Here is a 19,225-nt window from a genome sequence, read left to right as displayed (position 1 = left end):
AAAAATTAACTCTACAGCAGTTCCACCCTCCACTGTCTTTGATGTAACTACAAAGAGACTCATTATAGTACCTTCACAGTCTCATCATTTAATAATTGAAGCAGAGGTTTCATGCTGAAGCTGAGCCCAGGTTAACTTTATTTCCTTTACTTGAGCAAAGCAATCTGCTCATCCCAGTATAATATGGTCAACCTTCCTTTATTCCACGTTTGTCTATATCCCCAAGGAATCTGGCAAGGATGCCTACTTTTATGGCTCTAAGCCACGTCGTTCATCCATGGTGGTATTCCTTCTGCCCTCGCCTCAAATTCTCATCTCCGCTTTCTTCCTGCTCACCCTGATCTTCCTCCTCTGGTCACACGTGCCCTTTTAACCTTTGTCCTTCCTTCCCTCCCCTCTCAACGAGTCTTCCTTCCCTCGTCCGCCTCATCACCCCAACCCCCTGCTCGTCACCCCTTCCAAAATACCACAAGCTTTTCTGACCGGCCAGGCAGGTCTCATTTGCAAAAGCTAATTTTCGGGTTAAAGTTAGTAATTTTTAGGTTTTCACTTTTGGAAAGTGGTGACCATGCACGGACCGTGCATATTTCGGACATAAAATTCTACTAAATGGGCCGCTCCTAGGTTTTAACTATATTACAGGGTTAGTTTTAAAGTTTATTTTGTGTCAATAAATATTTTCGCACTGCACTACAAACTACGTTTTCTTTTAGGGGAACTTTATTTTTGCTGGAAAGGCGAGTTGCCATGAAAGCCGCATCTGGAGCGGCGCATCTCCTGCTCTCCTTGCATGGGCCTTACAAGGACAGAGCTTGTTTTAGTTTAGTTTAGTTTCAGAGTTTTATATAGAGCTGGCTAGACCCGGAGGTATCAGAGCGCTTTACATGAGGATCAGTAAATAAATTGCACTCTCCCTGACCTCCTTTGGCGCCCTTGTTATATAGTTGCGTACTGTGCCTGAGGACAGTAGAGCGCTATACCAGCGCTATACCTGAGAGACAGATTGCTTTACATGTGGGGTTTGTTGTGTTTTTAATCCTCCCAAGGTAAATAAAACGAGCCCCTTCTAAGTAGTGCACGAAATGCACTATTTCTATGGTAGCAAGTATCACATAAAGCGAATAGCCCACGCACATGCGCTGCCACAGCGAGACCTAAAAAGTTGTGTCTTTACCTAGAACCAACATTGCCATCTAGTGGATAATTGAAGCGAGTCAGCTTACTGTATAAAGTATTTACTCTCTTTTTTAGGTGTACATGAAACATCTGAAGCGTATGCCCCATAAATAACAAGCATTTGTAATGCAATAAGTCTCGCATTTGCGAGGGTTTCAGCTATTGGTATTGTAAATGAAAATGTCTTTTATTTATGGTTATTTATCAAAACATATACAGAAATGGCATTGTCATTTACAACGCCAATAGCTTAAACTCTCGCAAATGCGAGACCTATTGCATTGCAAATGCTTGTCTCTAAATCGGGGCAGATTCTCGTTCCTTTTCTATGTCGCCTGCATGTCCCTGTTTTTAGCTTTGGATATCTTGACTTTCTACTTATGCAAAAAAATATATATAAAGTGGGGGGGGGGCGGGAGAGAGAGAAGAGGGTGCAGACATCCACAGAGAGGGAGAGAGTATGGCACAGTCAGTTACACGTACAGACAGGAGCTTGGATAGGACAACGCCAGAGCTCAACACACTGTACACACAGCACATACAAGGAAGGTGTGTCATGGGGAAAGAATTAGAGGGCTCGTCATAGTGATGATTGACAGGCACAGGGACATTGGTGGCAGTGTGAGATATAGCACCGAGATAAAGGCCCAGGGCCAGCTGGGCCTCTTTACCATTTCCACTGACAGTACTCAGGGTAGAGGCACAATTAGAGCCAAATTTCGGTGCGGGGGCTACTGAAAATTTCAGGGGGTGGCTAATTTTCCAGCTATAGGCAGGGTGGAGATGAAGGAGTGAAAACACAACAAAGCCTCCTCAACACGTCAATGGTCTTTTAAAGACCTGTGAAGTACTCGGGTTCGTCTGCGATAACCGCAAAAACTGTGTCTGTTCCCGGTAAGCTGTCTCAGCCTGGGCTGACACACACGACGGGGGGTGGGGGGTTTGGGGCTGAAGTACTTTGAGCCCAATGGGTGTTGTGCTCCTGACTCAGGGACATCTTAATGATTTTAGGGGCCTTGGGCCAAACGTATTTTGGGGGTGCCTGTTCCGAACAGCTTTTAACTTATGATCCAGTTTCAGCCCATTCATGCCTTCTTTGGCCAGGTAACTGACAGTGCACATGCACACTGGTCCAAATTCTAAATGTGTTTACATCTAATATTAGGGATAGTGATCTGTGTTTTCAATATTTTAACACAGCAGCAGCTCACTAATATTGCTGCAAATAATCACTGACACATAGAAATACGTGAGGTCCCGCTTTAATTTAAAATAAACTTATTTATGGATGTTGCATGAAACAAACAACATTTCTCTGTAAAATGTCTGCAATAGACTTATACAATAAATATAAATAACAATAAATTAAAGGAAAACAGTATTTGAAACCATGTGTTTCCTTTAAAGGCTGGGGCCCTGGGGCTGAGCCCACTTTGCCGATGCCTTAAAACATCTGACAGTACTCATGGAATGGAGTTATGGGACACCTGTGAACATGTCCGCCATCCTGGAGTCATAGAGGATACTCCTAGGGCGGGCCACTGAAAGCTCGAGTTAGGCTCAAACCAGATGTCTGGCTCCGGCTCAGACCCAGGTCTTCTCGGGCCATCGAGCCGAGCTTTCACAGGGCTTTTTCCTACCACCATACTGTACCCTCATGCAGCGAGAAGTGAAGAAAAAGCGTTATGCAATACAGTCGCTAGTCTGTAGCTCCATTTATAATAAGAATCTGGGCGTATTAGCATATGCGTGACACATGACTTGCCTTTCAGTAAACTAATGCGACTGTAGCCAGAGCAGGGCAGGGGTGGCCAAGAATGTTTCCAAGTTCATGTTTAAAAACTATCATTTTTAATAAAATCTGCCCAATGCATTTATGCAGGGCTTTAACTGGGCCCGATCTCACCGGGTCTGAGCAGGGCAGTTTTTTAAAGGGGGCCTCGAAACGGGTCTCTATCAGGCTCTGTTTTGTGCCCTGGCACAGGCAGTCCGTGTTTTTCTGGACTGCAGTGACAGCAGGCACATCGATAGGCGCTGCTCACACTACTCACTTATCACTAGTGGAGAAGTTACGGCTTGACGTCATGCCAGGTGAGCGTTCTAGGGGAAGGGAAATTCTTTTTTCTTTTTGAAACTCAGGAGCAGCAACATTGTTTTGGTGTCACCAGGGCTTTAAGTGGAAGCTTTTTCAATAATATATACAACAAGCCATATTTGTAGCTTATTAATCGTATGCAACTAACAACCATTGGCACAGCCAATAGTCTTGATTTCTTGTAGCTAAAATGTTACATGTCGTATCATATCTGGATACAATGACAGAAACAACAAAATACAAGTCGGGCGTCACACTATGCTAAGCACAGATTTTGAGCTGAAGTGTTTTAAGCCACGCCCTTAATTACATTGGCCATGGCCCTTTATGAGACCCCTCCCCCATTTTTTTCATCCCACTTAAAGCCCTGCAGTTATGCTATATGACGTCCTAGGGTGAAACGCTTCCACGTGCTAAATAAATACACTTCTTTGAATTTTGATGAGACAGTATCTTTTTTAGGTCGAGCATTCAAGACCTCTTGTATATACTTTAGTATATACTTATATGTGTATGTACTTTGTGGGCTCTGGAGATCAGCCCTAGGACTTGTCCGCTTCCGCTTAGGGACTCTTTTTTTCTGTTCAACTGCCTCTGTTTAACTGTCTTAATAGAAAACGACCAGCGGAAGTCATTGAAATACCAGAATTGCTTTCTGCTGAGGGACTTTCTTTTTTTTTTTAAATTTCCGGCAACTGCCTCCATTGAGCTATTGTGATAGAAAACGGCCAGCAGAGGTCAGTAAAATACCAGAATCACTTTAACATTCTCTAGATTCCAGTCCATAGAAATTATCTTCCACGAGCACCCGTAGACAATAATATTTTTTTCGAATCTTACATTTTCAGTGATAGGACCACCGAAGGCCCTAATTTTATATTAAAAACAGAGCTTTGGACTGTACCATTTCCCACTGAAAGGCAATATTTCTCTCCATGTGTTCCTATTCCTGGCGTGTCACACAGTTTGGTGCTTACTTTCCCTCCATGTTAAAGAACAGTAGATGTTTCAGCAACCAGGCTAATGTGCTGCACAACTAAATACATATAAGGTCCCAAAGGCGAGACAGATTGCATTGCAAATGCTTGTTTTTAAAGCTGTCGGTTGCACGATTTACAAGCCGAACATTTCTTGGGCTCTTGGAGCCAAGCCAGGACCTTACCTCGTGCTTCCCCTCTCTAGATATGGCATGCCCTACTGAACGCCCCCTGGCGCAGGGCCACCACTGCCCGCCACCTCCCGCCGGGAACAACATACCTTATGGCACTTGTAGTAATAGGCGAACAGCTGCGGGAGGCGGTCAATCTCGGTGAACACTCTCACGAACACTTTGGCCTGATCTGAAACAAAAAGAGAAGATGAAAGTCTTCCGCAAAACATGAAATATTCGAACAGGATGTTGTGAATTCGCGGTCTAGGAGCGCCACCTGCTGGCATACCAGGAGGCCGAGGTTCATTCCAAGCTCTTTGCTACGGTAAATCAGCAAAGAGAACAGAGGTGTGGTGTCCCAAAAGGATGGGCAGTGAAATGATGCGAGTGCGTGACGTGACCCCGGCGTCTTTTGCATAAATAGATTTGCCGCATTTGCCACACAATCCACCATGTGCTACATGATCTGCAAATATTTAAAAAAACAAATTCTAGCACAAACGGTTATTAAAATACTAAAAACGTAGTAATCATCTTTCTGCGGCATATTGATACATTTGGTGTTAAACTGATACTAATGAAGTGCAAGCAATGCCCAGACTGTGCTAACGATTGAAAAAATGGCAAAATAATGTAAGTATACTATCCGACCAGGTTCCCCATTACACGCACAATTTGGCTTTTCTTGCCGCATGATTTATTCAACTTTGCCGCAGAACTTGGCCCTCTCCTGCCCCATAATTCCAGTGGCCCTGCCAACGAGTTTCTCAGCAGACTTACCTCCACAGGCTCTCCGATTCACCTACTAGTTCATGCGAAACCACGCAGGGAGGTTTACTGAAAGTCCGACACAACTACACTTCTTAACAATGGGTCCATAACACGGTACTGTGTGGGCCTGATTAGTGGAGCCATGACGCTGCTGAACTTGGGTTATTAAGATGCATTTCAATTTTTTATGTAATCCAGGCCCGTTCAAGATACAGGACTATCGTTTGCAGAAAATGTGTGATAATTTGCCTGGAACGAACTGTCTAGGTGGGGCCAATGGACTCTGGTAACTGGCAGTGCTTAATTTGAGCCAGTGGTTGCCAGTGGGGGCACCAGCACTCAGTTTTAGGGACCGGCACCTATTTTTCCTCATCAGACAGTTCCACATAGCGACAGAGACAAAAATGCCCAAAGGAGAAAGATGGAGGAAGACAAAGGCGAAACGCCATCCCAAAGAAAGAAAGCAGGAGATAAAGGGACAGGGAGTGTCTGGTGGTGGGTTCAAGAGGCCTGAGGTGGATTCAAAGCTAAAGAGCCTCGGTGTTCAGCGCGCTGACAGTTAATAGCAGTAGCCATGGGCTTATGAACAGTGCTTTGGACCCCGACACTCGTTCTTTTACAAATCAAGCACTGGTGACAGGCCGCCTAGGTTAAAAGAAATTCAAGAACCTTTCTGGTGACCACATCACACATACTAGTATGCAATACTTTCAATGAAACAGCTCTAGCAATTCTAGGCAGAATTGAGATGTCTATGACTGCACCAGCACGTCTCAGCACGGGGGCTAAACCAATGACAGACAGTACTAGTATGTTTCAGGAGGGTGTACCATGACCGATAGCACCAGCACGTTTCGGCATGGAGGGTATTACACAACAGACAGCACCGGCACATTTCGGCATGGAGGGTATACCACAATAGACAGCACTGGTACGTTTCGGCATGGAGGGTATATCACAACAGACAGCACCGGCACGTTTCGGCATGGAGGGTATACCACAACAGACCGCACCGGCATGTTTCGGCATTGAGGGTATATCACAACAGACAGCACCGGCACGTTTCGGCATGGAGGGTATACCACAACAGACAGCACCGGCACATTTCGGCATGGAGGGTATTCCACAACCGACAGCACCGGCACGTTTCGGCATGGAGGGTATATCACAACAGACAGCACCGGCACGTTTCAGCATGGAGGGTACACCAGTGTCAGACAGCACCGGCACGTTTCGGCATGGAGGGTATACCACAACAGACAGCACCGGCACATTTCGGCATGGAGGGTATTCCACAACCGACAGAACCGGCACGTTTCGGCATGGAGGGTATATCACAACAGACAGCACCGGCACATTTCGGCATGGAGGGTATATCACAACAGACAGCACCGGCACGTTTCGGCATGGAGGGTATACCACAACAGACCGCACCAGCACGTTTCGACATTGAGGGTATATCACAACAGACAGCACCGGCACGTTTCGGCATTGAGGGTATATCACAACAGACAGCACCGGCACGTTTCGGCATGGAGGGTATATCACAACAGACAGCACCGGCACGTTTCGGCATTGAGGGTATATCACAACAGACAGCACCGGCACGTTTCGGCATTGAGGGTATATCACAACAGACAGCACCGGCACGTTTCGGCATGGAGGGTACACCAGTGTCAGACAGCACCGGCACGTTTCGGCATGGAGGGTATACCACAACAGACAGCACCGGCACATTTCGGCATGGAGGGTATTCCACAACCGACAGCACCGGCACGTTTCGGCATGGAGGGTATATCACAACAGACCGCACCGGCACGTTTCGGCATGGAGGGTATATCACAACAGACAGCACCGGCACGTTTTGGCATGGAGGGTATATCACAACAGACAGCACCAGCACGTTTCGGCATAGAGGGTATACCAGTGTCAGACAGCACCGGCACGTTTCGGCATGGAGGGTATATCGCGACCGACAGTACCGGCACGTTTCGGCATGGAGGGTATATCACAACAGACCGCACCGGCACGTTCGGCATTGAGGGTATATCACAACAGACCACACCGGCACGTTTCGGCATTGAGGGTATATCACAACAGACAGCACCGGCACATTTCGGCATGGAGGGTATACCACAACAGACAGCACCGGCACATTTCGGCATCGAGGGTATTCCACAACCGACAGCACCGGCACGTTTCGGCATGGAGGGTATATCACAACAGACCGCACCGGCACGTTTCGGCATGGAGGGTATATCACAACAGACAGCACCGGCACGTTTTGGCATGGAGGGTATATCACAACAGACAGCACCAGCACGTTTCGGCATAGAGGGTATACCAGTGTCAGACAGCACCGGCACGTTTCGGCATGGAGGGTATACCACGACAGACAGCACCGGCACGTTTCGGCATGGAGGGTATACCAGGACAGACAGCACCTGTATAACTCAGCGGGGCCGCTATACCAATGTCAGTCAGCACCAGCACATCTCAGCAAGGCAGCTATACCGATGTCAGACAGCACCCGCATGTTTCGGCATGGAGGGACACCAAGACAGACCGCACCAGCACATTTCAGCATGGAGGGTATGCCACGACAGACAGCATCAGCATGGAGGGTATACCGGTGTCCGACAGCACCAGCATCTCTCAGCAGGACAGCTATACCACTGTCAGGCAGGATAAGCCAATTTCAGCAGACTGCATCAGCAAGCCTCAGTAGGGCTGCTTTACACATGACAAACCGTATCACTATGCCTGATCATGGCTGTTATGTCATGAAAGACAGTACCAGCACTTCGCAGCAGGGCCTTTATACCAATGATACATAGAACAAGCACTCCTCAGCAATACAGATACAGTGATTGATACATACTACCAGCACTTGTCAGCAGGAGAGCTACACCAACGACAGACAGCGCGTCTCAGTCAGGTAGCTGTAACCATGATAGATAATACAAGCACTTGTCATCATGATGGTTAGTACAATGATAGAAAGTAGCAGCACGTTGCAGCTGGGCAGCTGTACCAGTAACCGTACAACCACTTCTCTGTGGTGCAGCTATACTCATGACTGACATTACAAGCACTTGTCAGCTGGGTGGAGATAGACAGTATCAACACTTCTTAACAGAGTTGCTGGGCGAAAGGAAGGATAGAAAAATAACTTCTCAAAGTTGCAGTATCCATTATGGACAGTTCCAGCACTTCTCAACAGAACTGCTATGCCAGTACGGAACAGCGGCAGAACTTCATAGCAGGGCAGCCATACAAATGATGGACAACACCAGCACTTCTTAACAGGTCTGCAATACCTATAATATATCTAGTAATGGACAGTAGCAGCACTTCTCAGCAGGGCAGCTCTCTCAATGATGGACAGTACCAGCACCTTATCAGCAGGACAGCTACTCTAGTAGAGGGCAATAATAGCATTTCTTGCCAGAGCTGCTAACGATGGACGGTACCAACACTTCTCAGCGGGGGCAGCTATACTATCAGTGGACGGCTCCAGCACTTCCCAACAAGGCGGATATACCAATGATATACAGTTGTAGGGAGCTGGCTCGGTTTAGGATATTGCTACTAGGTGGTAATACCGTGCACAAAGTCCAGGAGTTCTCAAAAAAGTGTACAGGGCTCAATGTAAAACCCAAAGTGCTGTATTAGTGGTAGCGTGGGTGAGCAACCTTAGGCCTAACACACTCGTAAGTCATTTATTTCACAACAGTGATCAATAATGGACACACGACTGAAGAAGGAGACCCAGACCAATTTTAGAAAACGACAGTTTGTACTTTATTTTAAGACCCAGGTCTTCCTAATAAGGTAATTCAATTTTTAATTAAAAATACTTTTCAATATGAAAAATCGACACTTAGAAACTTTTCAACACAGTCCCATGATATCTAATGGGGAAAACAATATTACGGTTAAACAGGTAACTACTGAACTTACAATCCCAGTCTTTGGAGCCAAAAGTCAGCAAGAGCTAGGGGCCAGGTGAGTATCAAAACTGAACCACCAGCGGCACAGGGGGGGCAGGGTGCATAGGTCAATATAAGAGTTCGGCCCAATGCTTTCCAATGGACACAGAGGGTCCATGGAGCCGCACTGCTTGCAGGTAAGTAAATCAAGTGCAGGGGACAAGCTTTGGGGGTTAGCACAAGCACAGGGGGAGGGGGCTGGTGGGAGAGCAAAGCAGCACCAAACATACACTACCAGCGGCACAGGGGCGGTCTGATGCAGGGTGTAAATTCGATACCGGGCACCCAATGCTTTACAGTGGAGATTCTGGTTTTAGCAAACAGGAGACCAACGTCAGAGGTAAGTAGAGATGTAGGGGGTTGTAGGGGCACCATCTGTTCAGCTCACCAAGGCCCACGGGCTTCGAGTGCAGGAGTGCCTTTTGAAGTTGGAATCTTCTTTCCGGAGCTGGTCCCGACCGGGGGAGCCTCTTGATTCACATTGCAGGCGCCACCGTGGAGATCAGACGAGGTCAGCCAACGCAGGACACACGGTCAGGATCACTGGGGAGACTTCACTGCACAGGTGAGCCACTCAGACTCGGGTCGTGGGCGTTTGGTCCAGAGTGGGCAGGAGACGCAGATCTACTTGGATCTGGAGTACTTGGAGTAGGTTTCTTCAAGACAGGTCCCCTGCCCACAGGAGATTGGAGTCTTTTTCGAAGGCAGCAGTCCTCCCAGGGTTTTCATAGGCCGCAAGACAGGTTGAAGAGTCGCAGAAGCTGGAGACAGGCTGGTAGGGCTGGGGCCAAGGCAGTCGTCGTCTTCAGTCTTCTCTGCAGGGTCGTCTTTCTCCTTTTTAGGTCTTTGCAGATCTAGTTTCTAGGTCTGAGGAGCCACCTAAATACTAGATTTAGGGGCAATTGAGGGGAGTAGCAGTTAGGGCCAATGGGTACCTTACCTGGTGTGACTACACCCTGTATTATGCCATCCTCCTGTGAAAGGGGCATAGACCTAGCCCTGATTTGAGGGGTCCCCCCATCTTCAAGATGGCAGGGACTGTAAGATGCACTTCACCTCGCCTCCCCAATTTAGGAGTGGAGTTGGCATAGGTGGACACACCTCCTATTCTTCTTGAGTTTTCCTGACTATTTTCCCAACCAAAGTGGGGGTGCAAACCGGTGGCTGCCATCTGCTTCTAGCAGCAGAGGCAGGGGTGCATTACAAAGACGGCAGGCCTTTGAAGCTCCCCTCTTCGAGCACTGGCCAATCTTGGGGGAGGAGCTGTGACACCTCTGCCCAGCATTGTTACTGGTCTCAGAGTGCAGGGGCTCTCTACGCAGGGGTCCAGAACAGTGGCAGACGGCATTATTCGCGGGAGGGGGTAAACGGTAAACAAAAAAAGTATAAAAGAAACACTTACCTTGCCACCCCGGTCCCGCATCTCTGCTCCTGCTCTCCTCGTCAGACCGAGGCACAGGAAGCACAAAAAAGGATCCCCTGACCAATCACAATGTTGCAATGCAGCATTGTGATTGGTTTTGAGCATTCTGGGTCAACGCTCAACCAGGAAACGGGAGCCTAGGCTTGTTCTCAACACTGGCTGTAATGCATGAAGAATGGGGAAAGTGTGCATGACTTGTTTGGGCGGCCCAAGAGGGCTCCGAGAGCAGAGCAGCCGGCCCAATTCCCCGCAAAGCAGCAGGAAACATAAAATGATAACTCAAAGTTATTATCATTCTATGTTTCCTTTACTTTGCAGTGCACTGCTTAAAAGTAGTGGGGCAATGCTCCTTCGCCATAGCGGAGGAGCCGCCCTTGGTCCAGAAACATGTCTGGTGTTGGCTGGCTGCCTACAGCCGGTTAGAGACCACACCAGGGTGGTTAGGTTTTCAGGGAGAACCCCTGAGGTTTCCTCTGGGTACATGGTGCAACAAATCCCACAATGGCATCATCTGGGATTTATAGCAAGGAGGAGTTTGGTACCAAACACTCCTGTATTCAGTAAATCCATCATGGTGCTGTGGAACTTAAGTTGTCAAGTTTCCAGTACTTTCTATGGCTTCACTGGCACTTACAATATTAGGAAATGGACCCCAATATTGTAGGGGCATATCTGCTCATGCAGATATGCCCTCACCTGTGGAATGGTGCCTGCCAAAGGGGTGACATTCCTATGCCTTCAGGCAGTGGTGGCTGGCATGGCAGCCAGGCAGAGCGCCATGTCGACTTTGTCATTTTCTCCCTCACAGGGGCATGCAAGTTGCAAGTGCAATGGCATGGTCCTAGTGGAGGGGGGAGGGGGATCCCAGAGGACCCTTTTCAGCTCTCTGGCCCTATGTACTCAGAGTACCATTTACTAAGGACTTACAGAGGGCAGAAGTGCCAATTAGGGATTTGTTTTTACTAAAAGAGCACAGGCACAGAGGACCTGGTTGGCAGGGACCCCGTGCACTACATTTGAAACCCATCAAGACCAGACAAAGAGCCGGGGGGTAACCATGCAAAAGAGGCACTTTCTGACACGACCACTCTTCAGCCGGGCATCTATGCCAATGACGGGCATCTCTGCAATGCTACAACACCAATGACGTACAGCACAAACAGATCTCAGCAGGGGCAGCTATACCAAAGATAGACCAGCACTTCTAAGCAGGGCTGCAGCACAATTTCCGGACTGTACCAGTACTTCTCAGCATGGCAGCTACACCATTAATAGTTTACACAACTCAGAAGTGCACCTACATCAAGCGGAGGACACGAGCCATTGAAAGATCTAATAAGAGGATTTTTTTGTTGAAAGATTGCCTAGGGGTTACCAAGATGCCAAGACAAGTGCACAATGGCTGAGTCTCTATGTCCTCAAGGAAAAGTTTAAATTCCTCGTCCATTGTTTCTTAGTAGGTAAGATTTAATTTGTTCATATTCATACAGCACATGCATTAAAGTACTAGAGGATGCTTGCCAATGCCAGCATTGGTCAGATTCATTGAAACTTCGTTTAAAGCTTTTATTAAGTGTTCATGGAGCAAGATTAGTTATCTGAAATAGGGTCTGAGAATAGAGGTAGAAATGTGTGCCATTAAAAATTGAATATTAAGGTCAGTAATCAGATTGGAGCTTAATTATAGGTGTGTTTTTACGTTGACTGACAACCTTGCGCAATATGGGATGAGGCGATATATGTGGAGCTTCATAACTCAATAAGATCTGGCGGTCTTTGGTATATTTAGATTTGGAAATGGCAGTTATTTTATCTTGAGGAAACTATAAAAGTCAAAATTACTAAGTTCTTCCTTTTCTGCAATTGCACAAATGACAGTGAATGCTCATTTTCAAATAGGTCATCACTATTGCTTATCCCTGCTTCTATCCATGATTTCTGGATCAGAGATGAGTTATCTGTTTTAATCTTCTATAGGAGATGAGAGTTTAACAAAAGGAATAAAAGAAAATAAACAATTACAAACAGGCTGGGTAAGTGAGGCTATTTACTCTGAAGCAATTGCAAACAAAAGAATGGTATGGTATCCTGCCTGTCAAAAACCAATGTAACATTAATTACCTCTGAATGTTACATACAGTAAAAGGAAGATGGCTGTTCGCTCGCTTTCTTTATGGTATGGAATACTTTTGGGTAGTGAACATATTGTCCACCAAGTGACTACCGCAGGTAGAAAGTGGAAACAAAATGTATATCCGTTAAAGCCACTTGTCAGCTCGAAGTTGATGAGAATTTTGACCTAGTGATGGACCTCTCCTTGAGGGATCCATGGAGACTGATTAATCCGGGGAAAAAATGACCTTTTACTCCATAATACTTCCATTAGATTATCTCCCACTGAATTGAGACCATGTTAACGAAATCACAGGTGCTTTATTTTATTGATTCACATGCTGCGATTGACCCCAAAATAGAAAACCTGGACACTAAACACCACTTTGATAAAAGAAGAAGGTCACGTGATTCAATAAAAGCAGGACTTGGAATCTCATTTTTAAGAAAATCAGGGCAAATATACAAACAATGTTTCATTGTGGGATATTAAGAAGGCCACAATCTATAGCTCTATTATAGCACTGCAGCAGCACTGAACATACCAAGGAGGAAAGAAGTCTCCACATTAAAAGCCAGTACTAAAGAACAAGAAATGCTTTCTCTCAAGGACAAGAGCCAACGCAGAAACATAAAATACATTTATAATCAATTAACTAGCAAGGAGGCTGTGTTATAGGTCAAAAGAAAAAAGCCAACTATTTCTGCAAAGTGGGAAAACTAGCGTTTTAATAGTAAGCTACTTGGTGTCTAAAAAGCTAGATTCCTCATTAATGCCATAAAAACAGCAACAGTGATGACTATACTGATGATAGTGGTGTAGTTGACAGAATAAAGGTGTTCTTTAAAAATCTGTACACTCCAAATGCAACATGCAACAACACCAACATCAGCATGTGCCTCGAAGTGATACAATTTGTTGACCAATCCTAGGATTGGGGTTGGGTGGATCTTCCCCCTCTGAGAGCACCGCGGTTGAAAAAACAGAACATTGAGATTGTGTGAGGACATCCTGTGAGCGCCTTAATACTATCAATTCACCCGAATGAGCTACAAACACTGACATCAAGCTTTTCCTTGATGGGCTTGGTCTTCCTGCTTTTACCAAGTCTCAAATGAAAAGTATGTTCTCCCATATGGATATTTGATATTTTATGTTTGTAAAGCGTAACTATATGCCCAAGGGCATCTTGGCGATAGCGTCTGCAAAAGTAAAGACTATTGCAAGTGCCAAAATTAAAACTGATTAGAGAGAGAAAATCTCACAGCCATCTCATAGAAAGACTCCAGAGTCAAGCGGCTCCCCTGATCGGTTTCACAAATAATGTAATACATTAGTCCCTCATCTATTAACGCTCAAATCATTTCTTGGAATGAGGCATTGCATCTAGCACTTGTTCAAAGGGATCTAGAGATCATTTTCCAAGGTAGAAGGAATCCCTTAACCCAGCTAGCTATTACCCTAATTATTTATTAAATTCAGAATGCAAAATATATGACAAGATCTTGGAAAAGAAAATCAAGTCCATCCTCCCACCTCTAATTTCACCTGTTCAAACCTGGCAAAAGATAGAATTTTTAATTGCAATAAAATTCTGGCTTACCAAAAAACGCAAGCAAACAAAAGTAAAATCCCATCAACTGCAATAAGTTTGGATGCTGCAAAAGCATTTGACAGCATTGTCATGGCATTCCCTGTAAGCTATATTACTCAAAGGTAATATCAGTGATTTCTTCTTGAAGGGCCGTAACAGCACCCTATCAAAATTAAAGCCTATTGCCTTATATCAGTTTTATTTACCCTGAAAGATGGTATCCCCTCTTCTTCTCTTTACCGTTGAACCTCGTCTGGTATCCTTTCAACTAGAAAAGCTATTTAACAGCAATAAGATTGGCACTTGTGCATACTGTGCTGCTTTTGTAGATGAGGTTATATTCTTTGTCATGCAGAAAAAACTGTAAATACTGGCATAATTAGAATTCATCTAGGGATATTTGCTGGTTTCTAGTTATCTGCACTAGCATTTAAAAGTTGCTGTACAGAGGTGAGGACTGAAAACTTTAGTCACAAATGTCAGAAAGGGCCGGTCACTGTCCTGGGGATGGAATACACCCATATACGAGTGATGCAATTACAATAGACATCTAAAGAACAATCAAAAAAGTACAGACACCAATAAAACATGGCCCCCAAATTCTTAACGTGACGGGGCAGGATAGAGGCTACCAAAATGGTTCTTACACCTTTGAACTACAATACCACTCCCGTTGTAATACTGGTTATACTTTGTACTGTATGGTATATTTAATTATCTGTAATGTTATTATAACTGTGTCTTAAAAGTTCTTGCTAAATTTCAGGAATGTTGCTGTTGTTCTACAGTCATCATGCAATCGGTTGTCAGATGCTGAACTCACCGGTATAGTCATCTGTCGTGTGTCGTGTTCCTCAGGATTAAACTATTTATTAAAACTACTTGGATTAGCTCTGTGGTTACTCAAGCCAATAACCACTTTGTTTACTTCCTAGACCTGCAAAGACTCCCTCCGATGTTTTCTCATCGATTTATTGGTATATTTGTTTTGGCTCATATTGAATAGAATTAGTTAAACTGATGCAAACTATAAACTAAGGAGATGTTAGACTTGTCCCTTTCTATAACTAACCCCTTCCCTAGCAGCGAAGGGAATACGGTTCTTGAAAAACCGTGTAAAAATGGTAACACAGCCACTTTGGTTAAAGACTGTATGGAATTTAATTAACCCAGTTCTATTGATTTAACTTCTTGTGAAATGGAAACACTTGTTGGTGTATTTGCAAAAAAAGGGGATGCTACTGAGGCTCTGCTTGCTACAGATAAAAATGCCAAGGTATAAATTAGTAATTCCAAATCAACACTTTTCTGGAAGTCATATTGTTACACTGTTAACACCGACTGACTCAAGACGTATCATTAAATATACATTAACTGGACCAGTGTTACCTGCCCTTTAAGGAGAGAGATATCAAAGCTGCTTGTAGATGGAACTAATATTTGGAGTTTGACAGTTTGCAAAGATGCTCGAATAGGCTTGTCATCAAAGAGGTTACAAACAAACCAGCATGTTTAAAGGATCATGAAAATAGGGTCAGTAGTGCAAGCAATCACCTTTAGACTAGGCTTAAAGGGGTGAAAAACAGTCCACAAGTGAGTCCAACAGGATGGTCAGTAAAGCTGAGGAGTTGTTTCCACTCACCTACAGGTTGGCAATTCAGGCTAGACTGTAGGAAACACTCACCTATAGACTGGGCGTTGAAGGTGGCCACTATCTGGGGACTAGCCATGGCCTCCAGGCGGTTCTTCAAGGCTTCCAAGTGGACACATTTTTCAGAATAGTCCGGGGTGTCCACCAGCATTGCCAGACTGCCCTGCATACTGGTTAGCTTCCCTGATATCACAGTCACATCCTAGGATGAAAAAAAGAATAATTCAGTCCCTGAACAATACCTGCCTTAGTGGAAAAGCCAGAATATAAAAGTGTGGACACTTAGGATCGATGCACAGATGCATTATAAAGCGATGGTAGAATGTCCATTCAGCCAAGAACAGAAATGAATCACACTTCACAAAAGTCCCATTGCCTGTCACAATAATGATCTGGGACCAGAGTTTGCATTTCAAGGTGTGGTCCAACAAGCTCTACATAGCTAAATCAATGCATCACAAAGCAGTTTATTGGCAATAAAAGGCAGACTGGTGAATATAAAACAATACAGCTGTCCTAGTAATGGGCATTTAAGCTACCATGATGATATGTGGTCTGCATTATTTCAGTAACTGTGCATTTTCTGGTGACATGAGCAAATATAATTTTGTAAATGTCAATGGCATGTGGCTGAATATATAAAATGTGATGGCAGAGGCAGTGGCCTGGCACCTTCAGACTGCTATTTTCTATCTAAATGTGTAGTTCATGGAGATCCCCAAAGTCCACAGCTTCACCCCAACTCACACGGCCCTTTTTGTGGCAGATCAGGGAAGGGATCATCTTCCTTCCAAATGTGGATGATCTCTTCAGACAAACCCATCATTTAGTTCTTCACCAAGCCCCTTCTAGGGAGGCCGTCCGCAAATCCAGTTGTGAGAATGAAGATTGGTAGCAGCCTCCATAACCAAAGAACAAGTCTGACTAGACTGCATCTCACTTACAAGCTGCTTGTCACGCTGTTAACCACAGGGCCGAGGTCATTACATAATTCTCACTGGCTTGTGCCTGGCTGGAAAGGGATCTCTTTGGCCACACACAAGGGATTTGCGCAATGTCCAAAGGTTTGTTCTGTGCCTGGGACAGGATCAGCCACCCTGTCCGGGGTTCATCTATACGGTTCATCGCTTACCACACAAAGACCTCGTGGAGGGGCATGCATCCTTTCATGCACTCTACCATTTACTAATAAGTAAGTGTCTTAAAGCCTTTTTCCGTGTTGGAAATACTTTTTTAGACTCACAAAAGAGCCCTGGTACACTGTACAGAGTTGTTTTGCAATCGCAAAACCTGTTTTTGCAAATTTCAGTCTTTGCAAAACACCTTTATGCAGTGGGCAGTAAATGGATCATACCATCACATATGCAGTACGTACTTATGCTAAAAGTGCCTATGCTTAGATCTGACCATCAACAAAAATGTTTACTATTTAAAAAAAGATCTTAGCCACTAATTCCACTTTCTGCATTAATCTCCCAAGCAGTTCCTTCTTCTATCACAGTCTCTCCCAGAAGACATACTTGTGTTTTGAAAGTTTCCTCGATATCAGCACTGAGCGTGCTCCACTTGTCGGCTTCCTGTAGGGATTCTGAGGCCAACTGCATCCGCGACTTCACCTGGTCCATCGCCACAAGCACCTAGGCCCAATACAGAGGACAGAAAATAAGTTCACAATTAACAGCAAGTTGTCGGCAGAAGCGAGGGAGAGAAAAACATAATCTTTCACTAATAGTAAATTATTAGATACATCACAAAAAGCCAGGGGAAACCCAGCAGCGTAAGGGAAAGAAACATGAAGCAACATGGACTCCTTTCTTGAAACGGATTTCAGGGCACCCCCCTAAATTATGCTGCACCCAAGAACTTCTGGCTCTATCTAACTCCATTATTTAGATATTTATTTAGCTTTAGCTAAATTAACTAGGAGTTGGTGGTAAGGTGTGCATTTTTGCACAATCAATGTGTCTTTCAGTTGTAAGGACAATCCACCATCTACCACACAACCAAGCTGCTGACAAAGGACAGGCCCGTGTGAAAATGGCTTGTAATGAAAAAGTGGGGCATTTTAAGACCACTCTCCAGGGCTACAAAATGTCTTTGATCCTCGTGTCCACAGCAAATCTAACAGCAGCCACTCCGACCGTGTTAGAAACACTATTCTACACGTAGCACCTTCATGGTGAAAGCCTCAGACTGTCATTTTTGGACCATTGTTTATAATTTCGCAATTTTATACTTATTGGTTAAAAAAAGATCACTGGACCAAGCCTCCTCCCTCTAATAAAAAAGATTCAGGCAAAACTGATTCCATCTATCACCTATGGAAGCGAAGCGATGAGAGGAAGGGACGCTGAAACGGTAGATGAACAAGTAAAAAAGAGCATTGTGCATGATCTTTGGTTTGCCGAGGTACACATCACCCGCGCAGATTAGGCTCGAATTTGGGCTCGCAAAGGAAGAGCTGGCACGCAAAGGAGTATACTTAAAAAGCTGGTACAAAATAAGCAGGGGAGAAGCAAATACACTCAACGCTCTCCTTTGGAAGGAACTGCAAACTAAAGAAAACTGCCCTGCAAGGCTTTTCCTGGAGGACGCAATAAAACACCTGGGGTTGCGTCATCTAGGGGATCTGCAAGGGCCCTTGGCGGGCTTAAAAAAAGCAGTAAATAACATTGTCAAAAAAAATCTCTCCTGCAGGACAAAGCCTTACTGGCGGAGCGAGCACACGGCTGGCTAACTACACCATCTTACACCAAACTCAAGCCACAAACATATCTTCAGACCAACACCAAAAAAACAAAAGAGAAGTTTCTGAATTTTCGCCTAGGACTATTGCCCTCTGTTAACCACATGGCCCCTTGGCTGCGTCCTGCAATGCCAGCAAAGTGCGGCCTATGTGGCAAAGGCGAAAAAAACATCTTGCACCTTATTACCATCTGTAAGGATCTGCTACAACGATCTTTAAAAGGCAGCTTACGGTAACCAAAATCTTATCGGAGACCATAAATACCGTTGACCTATTAGGGATAAAAATTACTATGAACAACTCCTGTCTTACTATCCTAACAGTGTATTGCCCACCTCAAAGTACCTCAACGTTCAACGATCTCTTTTTTCCAATAATATCAGACTTATGCACACGTTACAAAAACATCTTGGTAACTGGTGACTTTAATGTCCACTGGGATAAAAGTGATCAAGATCCGCTAGTCCAGAAATTACAGACCACTATGACCGCTCTTGGATTGGTGCAACTTGTG

At 45.0% G+C, this 19,225-nt stretch overlaps 1 protein-coding gene across 2 annotated transcripts in view; it reads right to left on the bottom strand.

Annotated features, from left to right (window-relative positions):
• Positions 1-19,225, bottom strand: part of COG7 (component of oligomeric golgi complex 7) — a 199,680-nt gene that overhangs the window by 161,668 nt on the left and 18,787 nt on the right. For both annotated transcript variants that reach the window (XM_086940442.1, XM_086940443.1), the window contains exons 4-6: positions 17,486-17,602; positions 15,999-16,167; positions 4,529-4,611 (exon numbers count right to left, since the gene is read on the bottom strand). In XM_086940442.1, coding sequence (XP_086796568.1) covers positions 4,529-4,611; positions 15,999-16,167; positions 17,486-17,602 — 369 coding nt within the window. The remainder of the gene's footprint in view (positions 1-4,528; positions 4,612-15,998; positions 16,168-17,485; positions 17,603-19,225) is intronic.

The sequence above is a fragment of the Lissotriton vulgaris genome, chromosome 10 (assembly GCF_964263255.1).
Source record: "Lissotriton vulgaris chromosome 10, aLisVul1.2, whole genome shotgun sequence".
In the NCBI taxonomy this organism is placed as follows: Eukaryota; Metazoa; Chordata; class Amphibia; order Caudata; family Salamandridae; genus Lissotriton; species Lissotriton vulgaris.
The sequence above is the reverse complement of the archived record's forward strand: the minus strand, read 5'-3'. Positions and strand labels throughout refer to the sequence as shown.